The sequence below is a fragment of the Amblyraja radiata genome, chromosome 29 (genome assembly GCF_010909765.2).
Source record: "Amblyraja radiata isolate CabotCenter1 chromosome 29, sAmbRad1.1.pri, whole genome shotgun sequence".
Classification (NCBI taxonomy): domain Eukaryota; kingdom Metazoa; phylum Chordata; class Chondrichthyes; order Rajiformes; family Rajidae; genus Amblyraja; species Amblyraja radiata.
This window is the reverse complement of record NC_045984.1, coordinates 28,396,580-28,412,368: the sequence shown is the minus strand read 5'-3', so window position 1 is coordinate 28,412,368 and position 15,789 is coordinate 28,396,580. Positions and strand designations below refer to the sequence as shown.

General features: G+C 47.6%; 1 protein-coding gene across 1 annotated transcript in view; it reads left to right on the top strand.

The window, feature by feature from the left end:
- The first annotated feature begins 2,990 nt into the window (after window positions 1-2,990).
- The window catches only part of cnn2 (calponin 2), a 38,277-nt gene continuing 25,478 nt past the window's right edge, over window positions 2,991-15,789 (top strand). The window contains exon 1 of the mRNA XM_033047044.1: window positions 2,991-3,234. Within this exon, the coding sequence (XP_032902935.1) occupies window positions 3,166-3,234 (69 nt within the window). The 5' untranslated portion in view covers window positions 2,991-3,165. The remainder of the gene's footprint in view (window positions 3,235-15,789) is intronic.

Genomic DNA, 15,789 nt, shown 5'->3' with positions numbered 1-15,789 from the left:
GTTCATCTTTTTAATTCCATCAGTTTTGCCCTTTTTGGCGATGGTATTTTTCAGCTAGGTCCCTCTTTATATTTTCTGTTTGTACATTTTGTTTCTAACACAGGGTGTAACTAGTAGTCATTGTTATCACCTGTTCTGCTATGAACCATTGGCTGGGCTATAAGGTGCCCAAGCGAAGTGCGAGCCGCTGTTCCTTCAATTTGCCTTTGGCCTTGCTCTGACATTGGAGGAGGCCCCGGGACAGAAGGTCTCTCTCTCCCCTGACTCTCAGTCTGAAGAAGAGTCTCGACCCGAAACGTCATCCATTGCTTCTCCCCAGAGATGCTGCCTGTCCCGCTGAGTTACTCCAGCACTCAGTGTCTATCATCTACTGTTAACACAGACCCGTCAGCCTGTATTAGACCTAAATGTTTTGTGACTGTTGTGAGTGTATTCTGGTCTGTTGTATGTGTATATAGGTGTCTATTATGTGTTTTTGTAAATTGTTTGTGTGTGTTTATGTCAATTATGTTGTGTGTGTGTGTGTTAAAGGGGTTGTCCCACTTGGGGAACCTGATTGGTGAGTTTAGAAGAGTTTAGGAGAGTTTAAAAAAATGTAATGTAGAATAAATAGTTTCTGCTCTGGATAGACCTCCAGCATCATCAGAGACCCACACCACCCTGGCCACACTCATTTCACCCCTGCCGTCGGGAAGAAGGTACAGGAACCTGAAAACTGTAACGTCCAGGTTCAGGAACAGCTTCTTCCCTGCAACCTACGACCTTCTTCGACTATGTTGAAGACTAGCTTCGACTAACCGGGAAAATCGGACACCGAATAGTGGAGAGTGAAGACGACCTCCCTTCGACTATGATGAAGACTATCTACGACTACCTTCGACTACCCTTGATTACCTACGACTAACATGCCGACCTACTACGACTAAACCTACGAGTTTAAAAAGCATCGATTTTTTCCATGGCGACCTTTTTTTACTCGCGAGCATTTTTCAACGTGTTGAAAAATACGCCGCGACCTAGCTGAGGCCTCGAGTACACGGGGACTAATGTCGAGCATGATGGAGAGTTACGAAGACCTCCTAGGACCTCGTGTCGACCATGCTGCGAGTATGCGTCAGATTAGATTAGATTATACCTTTAATAATCCTTTACAGGAAATTACAGTGCCACGACAGCTTCACAAGTTAAAATACAAGTTAAAATACAAGTTAAAATACAATTAATTTAAAAATAAAAAATAAAAAAAAAAAAAAAAAAGTCGAGGGCAAACTCGCCAGAAATCGCGGATTAGGTCGCCCAAGTGGAACAGGCCCTTTACTCTCTGTATATGCACTATTTTTTTGTTGCATGTTTAGTTTAGTTTAGAGCTACCTATCTTTTTTCTCCAGACCCACTGAGTTACTCCAGCACTTTATATCCATCACTCTATCTGGTCCCTACATTTTTCCTCAACACAATTCTGATTCAATTTTGAATTCTGATAGAGTCGGAGGACCAATAGTCTTTTGTGGGCAATAGTTGCTGCTCCAGCCATCATCACCCAGAAATGGTTTCTGATCTGGATAGACCTCCAGCATCATCAGAGACCCACACCATCCTGGCCACACTCTCATTTCATCAGGAAGAAGGTACAGGAACCTGAAAACTGTAACGTCCAGGTCCAGGAACAGCTTCTTCCCTACAACCATCGGGCTATTAAACACTACAACCTCCAAATAAGCTTTGAACTTCATAGTTGAGTCTGAAGAAGGGTCTTGACCCGATATACGTCACCCATTCCTTCTCTCCAGAGATGCTGCCTGGCCCGCTGTTACTCCAGTTTCTGCAGCGCGGAAACAGGCCCTTCGGCCCACCGGGTCCGCGCCGACCAGCAATCCCTGCACATTAACACTATCCTACACCCACCAGGGACAATTTATACATTTACCAAGCCAATTAACCTCTATGTCTTTGGAGTGTGGAGGGATCTTGGATAAAACCCACGCAGGTCACGAGTAGAACATACAAACTCCGTACAGACAGCACCTGTAGTCGGGATCGGACCTGGGTCTCTGGTGCTGCTTTCACTGTAAGGGCAGCAACTCTACCGCTGTGTTGCCGTGTCTGTCTATCTTACACTTGGTAGCATTGGTTTTGTCTTTTTGCTCTATTTTTGTTTGTTTTTTATGTGCAGTGTATGTGTGTGTGTATATATATGTATATGTGTGTGTGTGTGTATATATATGTATATGTGTGTGTGTGTATATATATATATATGTGTGTGTGTGTATATATATATGTATGTGTGTGTGTGTGTATATATGTGTGTGTGTATATATAGTATATGTGTGTGTGTGTGTATATATATGTATATGTGTGTGTCTATATATATATGTGTGTGTATGTGTATATGTGTGTATGTGTGTGTGTGTGTATATATATGTATGTGTGTGTATATATATATATATATGTGCGTGTATATATAGTATATGTGTGTGTATATATATGTGTGTGTGTGTATGTGTGTGTGTATATGTGTGTGTGTATATATGTGTATGTGTGTGTGTATATGTGTGTATGTGTGTGTATATATATGTGTGTGTGTGTGTGTATATGTGTATGCAGATATATGTATGTATATATATATCTATAGGAAGGAACTGCAGATGCTGGTTTACACCGAAGATAGAGAATACATACACTGATTTTTTTTTCTCGTTTGTTATATTATTTACAGAGTCCTGTGTTGACGTATTCCGTTGTGATGCTGCAAGCAAGAATTTCGTTGTTCTCTCTGGGACACATGGCAATTAAAACACACAGGACTCTTCAGGGAGAGAGGGCGCTCGGCGGTACCGCCACTCGGCCCGTCCACCAGGAGCTGTGTCTGTGTGGATGTTGCTTTCAGCAAAAGGTGTTGCCGCCGCTTGACGTCAGTTTCCTGCTTCTTTCTCAGCGCCGGGGCACAAAGATTCGTCTTTTGGTGGGTGGAGGGGGTGGACGAGAGCCTTGTGGCCCAGACTGGAATTTGTCAACTTTCTCTCCATATATAGGCAGGAGCTACCAAGCGGGCGGAGCAACTAGCCCATCAAAAGAGCGTTGACATTTCATCCCCATTCGCATTTCTCCTGGAAGGAAACTGCGCGCAGTTCGAGTGAAGAGTTACAAGAGTTTTCAAACAGCAACATGTCACACTCCAGCAAGCAGTTTAACAGCGGGCCCTCGTACGGGCTGACAGCAGAAGTGAAAAACAAGGTGAGTTTAACTTTCAATTCATGAGTTTTTGCGGGTTGCTTTTGTGTTCTCGCTGCTGGTAACTTTGTACGTGGCTCTCAGCAGGATTTCAGCTGACTTGTACAAGTGGCTGTTTACCTGACAACTCCTCACCAGGTTAGGGCGTTGGTCTTGTACCCTAGCGGCAAGGCTGGATCAGATGTGTCTGAAGAAGGATCTTCACCCGAAAAGTCACCCATTCCTTCTCTCCGGAGATGCTGCCTGCCTGTCCCGCGGAGTTACTCCAGCTTTTTTTGTGTCTGTCTCCGGATCAGATGAAGTTGGCCTCTGTTCTGCATCACAGTCTCAATGCCTGCACTTAATTCCTGGCTCAGCGTGCAGTATCCCGCTCTAACACAGTAGCAGTTGTGAATCCTTCCTCCACATGTCGTGGGCGGTGAATGAACATATGTTCACATTTTAGGATGGACACAAAATGCTGGAGTAACTCAGCGCGTCAGGCAGGCAGCATCTCTGGAGAGAAGGAATGAGAGATACAGTCGGTGATGAAGAGAGATTTAGAACAAATTAATGGAAAGATATGCCCAAAAAAAAAGTGACAATGATATAAAGGAAACTGGTCATTGTCAGCTGTGTTTATGTGAATTGCAGATGCTGGAAAAATTGAAGGTAGACAGAAATGCTGGAGAAACTCAGCGGGCGAGGCAGCATCTATGGAGCGAAGGAATGGGTGACGTTTCTGGTCGAGACCCTTCTTCAGTCAGACTGAGCTGTGTGCAAAGTGAAAATGAGTTACAGACAATGAGACTGAACAAGACAGCTTTGTGGATCCTTGTGTAGTGTCTCTGCTGCCACAGGCCACGTGTGACATCTTGTTGCTCTTTGTTGCAATGTAGAAGTCCAAGATGAGCAGTAAACTTGCAAAGTGGTGAACCATCCATTTGTGAGTTTCACTTTCAGCTCAGTTTAGTTTATTGTCACGTGTACCGAGGTACAGTGAGTGGAAAGCCTTTGTTGCGTGCTAACCAGTCAGCGGAAAGTCAAAACCTGATTGCAGCCGAGCCATTTACATTTTATAGATTGGTGAAAAGGTTTAGTGCAAGGTAATGCCAGCAAAGTCCGATCAAGGTAGTCCGAGGGTCACCAATGAGGCAGATAGTAGTTCAGCACTGTCTCTCTGGTTGTGGTGGGATGGTTCAGTTGCATGATGGTTCAACAGCTGGGAAGAAACTGTCCCTGAATCTGGAGGTGTGCGTTTTCACACTTCTGTACCTTTTGCCTGATAGTTGAGGGGAGAAGGAGGAGTGGCCAGGGAGCCGTTCGGCCTCGATTACGCTGCTGGCCTTGCCGAGGCAGCGTGAGGTATAGATGGAGTCACTGGAAGGGAAATAGACACAAAATGCTGGAGTAACTCAGTGGGATCAGGCAGCATCTCTGGAGAGAAGGAATGGGTGACGTTTCGGATCGAGACGGTTCTTCAGACTTCAAGGGAGGTCGGTCTGGTCTGTGATTAGTGCAGCTTTTCCCAAGGTGCTGTTGGTGATGGAGGCCTCCCATTCCCTTATTGACATCTCCGTGGTGAGGCACTCGTGGAAGATGCCTCTTGTGTGCACTGTTTCTATGAAGCCTGGGCAAGTTCCTTTGTCATTCCATACCCCGCACTGCAGTATGTGCCCCTTCCTTGCCCCAGTCCCTAAGGAGTGCTGGAAGGAACTGCAGGTGCTGGTTTACACTGAAGCTAGACGCAAAATGCTGGAGTAACTCAGCGGGTCAGCTCGCATCTCTGGAGAAAAGGAATGGGCGATGTTTCGGTTCGAGACCCTTCTTCAGACGTTTCCACCACCTAGCTATGTTCTCCAGAATCTGCCAGACCGGCTAAGTTACTCCAGCACTTTGTCTCTTGTTCAGCTGATTTACCCTTGCATTCCCTCTCTCTCTCTCTCTCTCTCTCTCTCTCTCTCTGTCCGTCCACCACCCTAGTCATCCTGCTAGTGTCACTGTTCGTATCCCCTCGTTATCACCTCCACTACAGCCAACAATAGACCAGTGTGGGCTCTTGTGGCTGTTGGTCCCGGCTCTGATTTGTTCCGTATCTTTTCACACTTCTAGTCTCGCTCTCCCCTGACTCACGGTCTGAAGAAGGGTCTCAATAGACAATAGGTGCAGGAGTAGGCCATTCGGCCCTTCGAGCCAGCATCGCCATTCAATGTGATCATGGCTGATCATCCCCAATCAGTACCCCGTTCCTGCCTTCTCTCCATATCTTTAAGAGCCCTATCTAGCTCTCTCTTGAAAGCATCCAGAGAACCGGCCTCCACCGCCCTCTGAGGCAGAGAATTCCACAGACTCGCAACTCTCTGTGAGAAAAAGTGTTTTCTCATCTCCGTTCTAAATGGCTTACCCCTTATTCTTAAACTGTGGCCCGAAATGTCACACATTCCTTCTCTCCGGAGACGCTGCCTGTCCCGCTGAGTTGCTCCGGCATTCTTGTGTCTCAGGAATACTGGTTGTATTGTGGGACTTCATCAGGGTTACTTCCTGAGGTCAGAGTGATGAGGAGAGGTTTTTACTAATGCAGGAAACTCTGTCCCTAAAGCAGAGGCATCGCAGGAGGAAATGCACTACAAGTGGTTTTCGGTGCGAACACTGTTTATTTATTTTAAAGGGCATTTGAAATGACCCTGGCGAGATTTGCTGCTGAAAGACCCACAGCGACGAATGTGCAGATCATTGTCTTGAATAGGCAGGATGTTGAAAGTATTGTGCGACTAATTGCCCTGTCCCACTGTACGAGTTCATTCCAAGAGCTCTCCCGAGTTTAAAAAAAATCAAACTCGTGGTAAGCACGGAGAATGAACGTAGCGGGTACGTCGGAGCTCGGGGACGTCTCTTAGCGCTAACGGCAGGCACTCGGGAAGACTCGCTAACGGCAGGTAAGCACGGGAAGACTCGTGAAGATTTTTCAACATGATGAAAAATGTCCACGAGAGCCCCGAGTACCGACGAGCGGCCAATACCGTAAATCTCCGAATTCGAATCAGGGCCAAACTCGGGAGAACTCTTGGAATGAACTCGTACCGTGGGAAAACCCGCGCGACCACGAGGAGAACATACAAACTCAGTACAGGCAGCACACGTGGTCAGGATCGAACCCGGGTCTCTGGCGGCCGTGAGGCAGTAACTCTACCGCCGCACCACCGTGCCGCCCTTGCCTAACCGTTGCCGGTCCCACTGGTCCATTTTTCCTCCAAACCTTTTCCTATCCGCGATACAGACACAAAAAGCTGGAGTAACTCAGCAGGTCAGACAGCATCTCTGGAGAGAGGGAATAGGCCATGTTTCAGGTCGAGGCCCTTCCTCAGACTGAGAGACGGGGTAAAGGAAAATGAGAGATATCGATGGTGATATAAGGCAGATACAGAACAAATGAATGAAAGATATGCAAAAAAGTGATGATTATAAAGGAACCAGGCCATTGTTGGCTGGGGGCGGGGTGAAAACTCGCTGCAGACAATGAGACTCAACAAGATGACTATCAACCTAGTACAACCACTTGGGTGGGGGAGGGAAGGAGAGAGAGGGGCTACTTGAAGTTAGAGAAATCAATATCCATACCGCTGGGTTGCTCCTATCCATGTAGGTGTCCAAGTGTGTGGCGTCATAGAGCTGAAATACACAGAAACACATCTATATTCTTGCTGAGCTCAAAATGACAGACAGTGTTTCATGACTCGCAGCAACTTCTTGTGCTACACCAATTTGGTAGTCTAGGGTGCACAAAAATGCTGGAGAAACTCAGCTGGTGCAGCAGCATCTATGGAGCGAAGGAAATAGGCAACATTTCGGGCCGAAACCCAAAGGAAATAGGCAACGTTTCGGGCCGAAACCCAAAGGAAATAGGCAACGTTTCGGGTTGAAACCCGAAGGGTTTCGGGCCGAAACGTTGCCTATTTCCTTCGCTCCATAGATGCTGCTGCACCCGCTGAGTTTCTCCAGCATTTTTGTGTACCTTCGATTTTCCAGCATCTGCAGTTCCTTCTTAAAAACATGGTAGCCTAGGGGTTCTATTCTTGCACGTTCCACTTTTCTCTCTCTCTTGCTTTTTCTCTCTTCTTTAGCTAAAAATTAAAATGAAATACAGCAATAACTGTATTAGGTCATATGCCGTTTACATTTTTGCACACTGCTTATAATATTAAAAAAAAATTAAACAACTTGGTGCTAGGAAAAAAAAATAATCAGTTTCTTATTTCTCCCTGACATGGCTTCTGTTATAAAATATATTGGATGTGCAGTGAGTTTTGTCTGAATCTCCTGCCAACATTTGCCTGGGACTTCTCCAACTGTCTGGGAAAGTACCCGGTCACCACCTGAAACTTAGTTCTTCCTCTCACACGAATGAACCATTCTTCTCTTCAAACTTACCATGGGGACAGGCAGGCCCTGTAGTGGTGAATCATTGAGCATCAGGTGACAGGATGTGTCTATCGTGCAAACAGTGTGAGCCGCAGGTACACAAAATTGCTGGAGAAACTCAGCGAGTGCAGCAGCATCTATGGAGCGAAGGAAATAGGCTTTTGCTAGCCCTTGCTGTCTCCTCCCCTTGCTTAACCCTCTAGCTGTCTCCTCCCACCCTCCCATCCGCCCGCCCTCGGGCTCCTCCTCCTCCTCCCCTTTTCCTTCCTTCTCCCCCCCACCCCCCATCAGTCTGAAGAAGGGTTTCGGCCTGAAACGTTGCCTATTTCCTTCGCTCCATAGATGCTGCTGCACTCGCTGAGTTTCTCCAGCAATTTTGTGTACCTTCGATCTTCCAGCATCTGCAGTTCCTTCTTGAACACAACAGTGTGAGCCGCAGGGTGGGAGGAGGAGCTTCAAGGGCGGGGTTGGGGGTGGGGAGGGATGTGGGTCGGCACCAGGCAGTGGGAGGGACCTTTGTTGGGTTGTTGGCCAAGCAGGGCTGAAGGGCGAGTCGTAAGGGTCTGGGTCCACACAGTGTCTTTACTCTCAGTTTAGGAAGATGTACGTCAAGAAAATCTTCTTAAAACTGAGAGTGAAGGGCCTGTCCCACTTGGCCATCATTTGCGCGCCATTATTTGCGCGATCTGGTAGCGTGTGGGTAGCGCGGGACAGGCGCATGGCGTGGCGTGGAGGAGTGTGGAGTAGCGCGCAGTATCGAGCAGCGCGCCAGGATTTTGTTCTGTACGAAATCTTCGCGCACCACCAGCCTGTCGCGTAACTGACGGCCAAGTGGGACACACTGGCGCGGCGCAACATCTCACCTCCAACGGCAGCAGAAGCAGGCAAGCGATCGCCGAGCTCGGCCTGGGGCTCACGGCCGTTGCGGATCCGAATCCTCCCCCACTCCTACTCCCAGAGCGGGGCCAAGACGATTGGAGATAGACACTAAATGCAGGAGTAACTCAGCAGGACCGGCAGCATCTCTGGAGAGAACCAATGGGTGACGTTTCGGGTCGAGACCCTTCTTCAAACTGAAGAAGAATCTCGACCCGAAACATCTTTATTAGCCAAGTAGATGCTGCCGGTCCCGCTGAGTTACTCCAGCATTTTGTGTCTATCTTCAATATAAACCAGCATCTGCAGTTGCTTCCTACACAGTAAGATGTGGTTGATTTGGGAAGAGGGGTAAAGAATTGGAGCAGGGATGAGCAGGGATGATTGTGGATGATCAGCCATGATCACATTGAATGGCGGTGCTGGCTCGAAGGGCCGAATGGCCTACTCCTGCACCTATTGTCTATTGAAAACTGTGCTAGGCTGGAGCTTGTCCTATTTCAGACATGGCTCTTGCTGCAAACAATTCCTTGGAAGGACTTTCCTTCCCCAGACTTTGTTTCCAAGGGAATTAGATGACTGACTTGGATGCAATGTCTAGGGTGGGTTTAATGTAGACCAGGCTATCTTTACTTTTGTTGTATTTACCTGTAAATGCAAGAGTGGAGTAAAGTTCCAAGCCCACCAATATCCGTTGGCCATCTTCTCCAGAGATGCTGCCTGGCCCACCGAGTTGCCCCAGCATTCTCTGTCAATCCCCTGGCCACTAACCCTGGCAAGGGTGCCCTTCTGCCTTATCCACCAACGATCAGCTCACCCCTCAGCCTAAGATAGACACGCATAGCTAGAGTAACTCAGCAGGTCTGGCAGCATCTCTGGAGAAAAGGAACAGGTGACGTTTTTCGGGTCGAGACCCTTCTTCAGAAGAAGTCCGAAACATCACCTATCACTTCTCTCCAGAGATGCTGCCTGACCCGCTGAGTTACCCCAGCTTTCTGTGTCTATCTTCAGTTTCAACCAGCATCCACAGTTCCTTCCCACACTTCACTTCTCAGCCTTGTCTGTTCTGGAGAAGAGTCTCCGTTTCTTTAGATTTTCCTGATGATTACATCCTTGATCTTGATCTTGTTACCATCCTGGTGAAGTATTTTTTGTACACACTGTATGTAACCTCTAGATCAAGCTCTCAAATAAAGTCTAAAAAATAAATTGTGCTACAAGACTTGATTATGACTTAGAAACATTGAAACATAGAAAAGAGGTGCAGGAGTAGGCCATTCGGCCCTTCGAGCCTGCACCGCCATTCAATATGATCATGGCTGATCATCCAACTCAGTATCCTGTACCTGCCTTCTCTCCATACCCCCTGATCCCTTTAGCCACAAGGGCCACATCTAACTCCCTCTTAAATATAGCCAATGAACTGTGGCCTCAACTACCTTCTGTGGCAGAGAATTCCACAGATTCACCACTCTCTGTGTGAAAAATGTTTTCTCATCTCGGTCCTAAAAGATTTCCCCCCTAATCCTTAAACTGTGACCCCTTGTTCTGGACTTCCCCAACATCGGGAACAATCTTCCTGCATCTAGCCTGTCCAACCCCTTAAGAATTTTGTAAGTTTCTATAAGACCCCCCTATAAGAAAATAAGGAGACTTATTTTCTTCTCAAACTCTCTCTGGAGATGATCAGTGATTTAGTTTCTTCCTCTTTGTGGGCTTGTATCATTTGGTGAGGATGTGATTCTGAAATTAATATGTTTGCCCAACTTCCCCTTTCGCAACTTGATGCAACACGTCTTGGTACAATTTTTAAGTGCAGGAAATAACACGAAGATCCCAGCAGTGACAAGAGCTCTGATCGGTTTTGAGGTGGGGAGGAAATGTGAGCTGAATGACCCAGCTAAAAAATCGAAGGTAAACAAAAATGCTGGAGAAACTCAGCGGGTGAGGCAGCATCTATGGAGCGAAGGAATAGGTGACGTTTCGGGTCGAGACTGTCTGAGGAAGGGTCTCGACCCGAAATGTCACCCGTTCCTTTTCTCCAGAGATGCTGCCTTCACCGCTGAGTTACTCCAGTTTTTTGTGTCTTATCTTCGCTTTAAATCAACGTAGACATAGAAACATAGAAAATAGGTGCAGGAAGAGGCCATTCGGCCCTTCGAGCCAGCACCGCCATTCATTGTGATCACGGCTGATCGTCCCCTATCAATAACCCGTGCCTGCCTTCTCCCCATATCCCTTGATTCCTCTAGCCTTTAGAGCTCTATCTAACTCTCTCTTAAATCCATCCAGTGACTTGGCCTCCACTGCCCTCTGTGGCAGGGAATTCCATAAATTCACAACTCTCTTGGTGAAAACGTTTTTTTTTCTCACCTCAGTCTTAAATGACCTCCCCTTTATTCTAAGAATAAAGAATATTCTAAGCATCTGCAGTTCCTTCCCACGCAACACCAACCTGACGAGGTCTTGCTGCTTGTTTGAGCCTGTGGTGATGAGCCACGCCAACTGCTCGGGGAACACCTACCACTGCAGAATAACGAGTACACTCTGTGCAAAACCATCGGACTGGATGTCAAAGATGTTGTTCTGCACAAACCTGCCTTCAAGGTGCAGCTGAAAGCAGCGTTCCGTGTCTTGTAGCCCTTCCCCCTCTGCATTGCTGCCCGCATTGGGGTGACATTGGAGAAGAGGACAATCCATGCCGATGGAATCTGAAACCCAACAAGGGCTCACCCCTTCAGGAGTGCGCAGGGGGGAGAAATAGAGGGACATGAAGCATTTTTATTGTGTGGGAAGGGCCTGCAGACACTGGTTTACACCAAAGATCGACCCAAAATGCTGGAGCATCTCAGGAAGCATCTCTGGAGAGAAGGAATGGGTGACGTTTCGAGTCGAAACCCTTCTTCAGACTGAGGTCTCGACCCGAAACGTCACCCATTCCTTCTCTCCAGAGATGCTGCCTGTCCCGCTGAGTTACGGGCCTGTCCAACTTACGCGACTTTTCCGTGGCACCCGTCATGGGTCGTTGCAGGTCGGCGAAAATTGTCAACTTGTTGAAAATTCAGCGGCGACCAGAAAGACGCTACGACTCTTTGGGCGCCTGAGGAGACGACTCACGACCATACAGGCGACATGTCGCGGGGTGAAGCCTGTATGGCCGTGAGTAGTCGCCCAAAGAGTCGTACCTTAGACAATAGACAATAGGTGCAGGAGTAGGCCATTCGGCCCTTCGAGCCAGCACCGCAAGTACCTTGTTCTGGTCGCCGCTGGATTTTCAACGTGTTGACAATTTCCGGCAACCTGCAACGACCTGTGACGGTTGCGGCAGTTGCCGAAAAAGTCACGTAAGTGGGACAGGCCCAGTATTTTGTGTCGGTCTTAATTTTTACTGCAAAGGCAGAGAATTAAAGAAAAAACATGTTTAGCTTCTGATTTCTCGCTGCATAAATTTCTGTTGGAATTGCCCACAAATTACGGAAACTTTAAAAAACTTTAGTGGGGGGAGGGGGGGGAATTCTGAAACAAAAATCGAAACTGCTGGAAACACTGTGCAGGCCATGGAAAGGGAAGCAGTTGACGTTTCAGTTGAACACTGCATGACCCAGGCTCACCATTTATCCCTCAGTCAGCGTTGTGAAACAAACCTGCCTCATGATTAATGATTATTTCTTGGTGGCTTTGTGAAACTCCCGTGCATCTGTTGACCGATGCACCTCCTACTGAGGAAGGGTCCCAGCCCTGAAACGACACCTGGCTCCAGAGATGCTGCCTGACCCACTGAATTACCTATACCACAGAAGGCTGTGGAGGCCAAGTCAATGGATATTTTTAAGGCAGAGATAGATAGATCCTTGGTAGACAAAAGTGCTGGAGAAACTCAGCGGGCGCAGCAGCATCTATGGAGCTAAGGAAATGGGCAACGTTTTGGGCCGAAACCCAAAGGAAATAGGCAACGATTCGGGCCAAAACCCAAAGGAAATAGGCAACGTTTCGGGTCGAAACCCGAAGGAAATAGGCAACGTTTCGCCCCGAAACCTTGCCTATTTCCTTCGCTCCATAGATGCTGCTGCACCCGCTGAGTTCCTCCAGCACTTTTGTCTACCTTCGATTTTCCAGCATCTGCAGTTCCTTCTTAAACAAATAGATAGATCCCCGATTAGTGCAGGTGTCAGTGGTTATGGGGAGAAGGCAGGAGAATGGAGTTGAATGGGAAAGAAAGAATGGAGTTGAAGGGGAAAGGTAGATAGATCAGCCATGATTGAATGGCAGAGTAGACCTGATGGGACGAACGGCCTATTTCTGCTCCTATCACTTACAGCCTTGTGGTTACTCCAGCACTTTGTGTCTTTTTTTTTTGGTTAAACAAGTTCCTGCGGTTCCTTGTGTCTGCGTTTCCCACGTTGGTGACAACATTTCAGAAGAGCTGAGTTCATTACGCAACGTCTTGGGACATCCTGAGGTTGTGTAAGGGCAACATATATCGTATAAATGCAAAATCATTTTGATGTTATCGAAACAGTACTGCTTGCCTGGGCAGGAATTTCCCATGGCACACAAGGTAGCCACTTGCTCCATCTGGTCCTTATTGGCTCCTTAGCATAACAAATCTCCTGCGGAAATGAAGAAATGAAACTCATTACAAATGCAGACGAATTGTCTGCCATTTCACGCTGAGCAAATGCCGGGTTATATCTTTGGTTTAGTTTAGAGATACAGCGCGGATACAGGCCCTTCGGCCCACCGAGACCGCACCAGCCAGCGATCCCCACACCTCAACACTATCCTACAGGCACTAGGGATAATTTACACTTACATCAAGTATGCAGACCAAGACCATTAACCTACAAACCTGTACGTCTTTGGGGTGTGGGAGGAAACTGAAGATCTAGGAGAAAGCCCACGCAGGTCACGGGGAGAACGTACAATAGACAATAGGTGCAGGAGTAGGCCATTCGGCCCTTCGAGCCAGCTCCGCCATTCAGTGTGATCATGGCTGATCATCCCCATTCAGTACCCCATTCCTGCCTTCTCCCCATATCCCCTGACTCCGCTATTTTTAAGAGCCCTATCTAGCTCTCTCTTGAAAGCATCCAGAGAACCTGCCTCCACCGCCCTCTGAGGCAGAGAATTCCACAGACTCGCCACTCTCTGTGAGAAAAAGTGTTTCCTCGTCTCCGTTCTAAATGGCTTACTCCTCATTCCTAACTGTGGCCCCTGGTTCTGGACTCCCCCAAACATCGGGAACATGTTTCCTGCCTCTAGCGTGTCTAAGCCCTTAATAATCTTGCCCTTACAAACTCTGTACAGACGGCACCTGCGATGGGGATCGAACCCGGGTCTCCGGCGCTGCAAGCAACTCTACCGCTGTGCCACCATGGCCGCCATTATAGGGGAGCTATGAGGTTGCAATTGGGAAATGACCAAGCAAGGACTTAACACCACAAAGATATTATGTTTTGCGATGGGGAAAGGTGGTCACATTCATTGATCAGTGAGTTGAGTCAATGTGACGGGGCGTTTAGTGAGGAGCCAAGGCTGCAAAAGGATAGAAAGTTGTAGCAAGAAGGAGATTCAGCCGAGATAACGGAAGCAGGGACTCGAGGCAGAGTGTGACTGACTCCACGTTAAAGAGCAGGTAAACAAACAGGTCTGGAGAAGGGTCCTTGTTGCTGTGAGGCCATGTCATCCCACCACCTCATTGAAGGATCTTCAACCTGAAACAGGCAGCAAGAACCTCTGGATAGAAGGAATGGGTGACGTTTTGGGTCGAGACCCTTCTCCAGACTTCTTCTTCTTCTTCTTGCCTAAGGCGTGCACAGCCTAAAGTTGTAGGAGGTACACAAAATTGCTGGAGGAACTCAGCGGGTGCAGCAGCATCTATGGAGCGATGGAAATAGGCCTATTTCCATCGCTCCATAGATGCTGCTGCACCCGCTGAGTTCCTCCAGCAATTTTGTGTACCTTCGATATTCCAGCATCTGCAGTTCCCTTTTGAACACTAAAGTTGTAGGACTTGTTCTATTTGATCTTATTTGATTGTGCACACCAGGTTGATTGCATTCGTCAAAACAGGGCGGAGGTTTCAATCTCCCACCCCTTCTTCAGACTGAGAGTCAGGGAAGAGGAAGACACCGAGATAAGGAAGGTTAAGGTGTGAAAAGGAGACATCAAAAGAGATGAGGTTGAAGGAAAATGTAGAACAGATCATTGTTCGCTGGGAGATCGAGGAAGGGGGAGGGACAGAGAGAGAGGGACCTGCTAATTTCTGCTTTATTTAAGATTTCCAGCAACTGCAGTATTTTAGACTCAAATAGCTGGAGTCAGGCATCGTCTCTGGAGAAAAGGAACAGGTGATGTTTCGGGTCGAGACCCTTCTTCAGACTGAGCGTCGGGGAGGGGGAGAGGGAAACGAGAGATATAGACGCTGATGTGGAGAGATAACATCATCTCTCATCTCCCTACATCATCTCTCTGCACCTCTGGAACGAAGGAAGGGCTGACGTTTCGGGCCGAGACCATTCTTCAGCATCTGCAGCTCCTTCATACACATCTTGATTTACCAATATCTTTATCGATACCAAAGTCCAAATGTTGCATTTGGTTTCTCAAGTGTAATTTTATACATCCTTCAATATAGAATCTTTCCTTCAGACGCATTTTCTAACGATGGAAAATTGTGAAAATGCAACGAACCCGGCTGGCCTCCAACAGCCGATAAGATCAGATTGCAAAACCGAGCTGATTTGTGGGGCTGGAATTCTAAAGAGATTTATTTTTTTTGCTGAATAAATCTCATTCTAAATGAAGAATGGGGACAAGACAAGGTCCAGGCGAAGGAATCTCAACCACTTCCCTCATGCCTATTATATAAACCAGCTCATTGAATGATGGCACACACCTCTCTCCCAGGGACATTAATATCCTGAACTAATACCCAGGTTCTTCTCCTTCTTCTTGTGTATGGCGTGCACAGCCTAAAGTTGTTGGACAACTTGTTCTATTTGATCTTATTTGATTGTGCACGCCGGGTTGGTTGCATTTGTCGAAACAGGGCGGACCACGTGAAGGTTGCAATCTCCCACCCCCACACCCAGGTTCGATCGAGCCTTTTAATAATTTGTGGTGCCACAACAGATGTACACATCTCCTCTCCCTTGATCGTGGAGGTTCCCCAGTGGCCACGAGAGATTTGGTAATGGGTGGTGAAATTCCCATTTTACCCACGTGTGTGGATCAGTTCTCTCAGCGCTTTCATTTCCCTCTGGGGGGGGGAGGGGGAGGGAA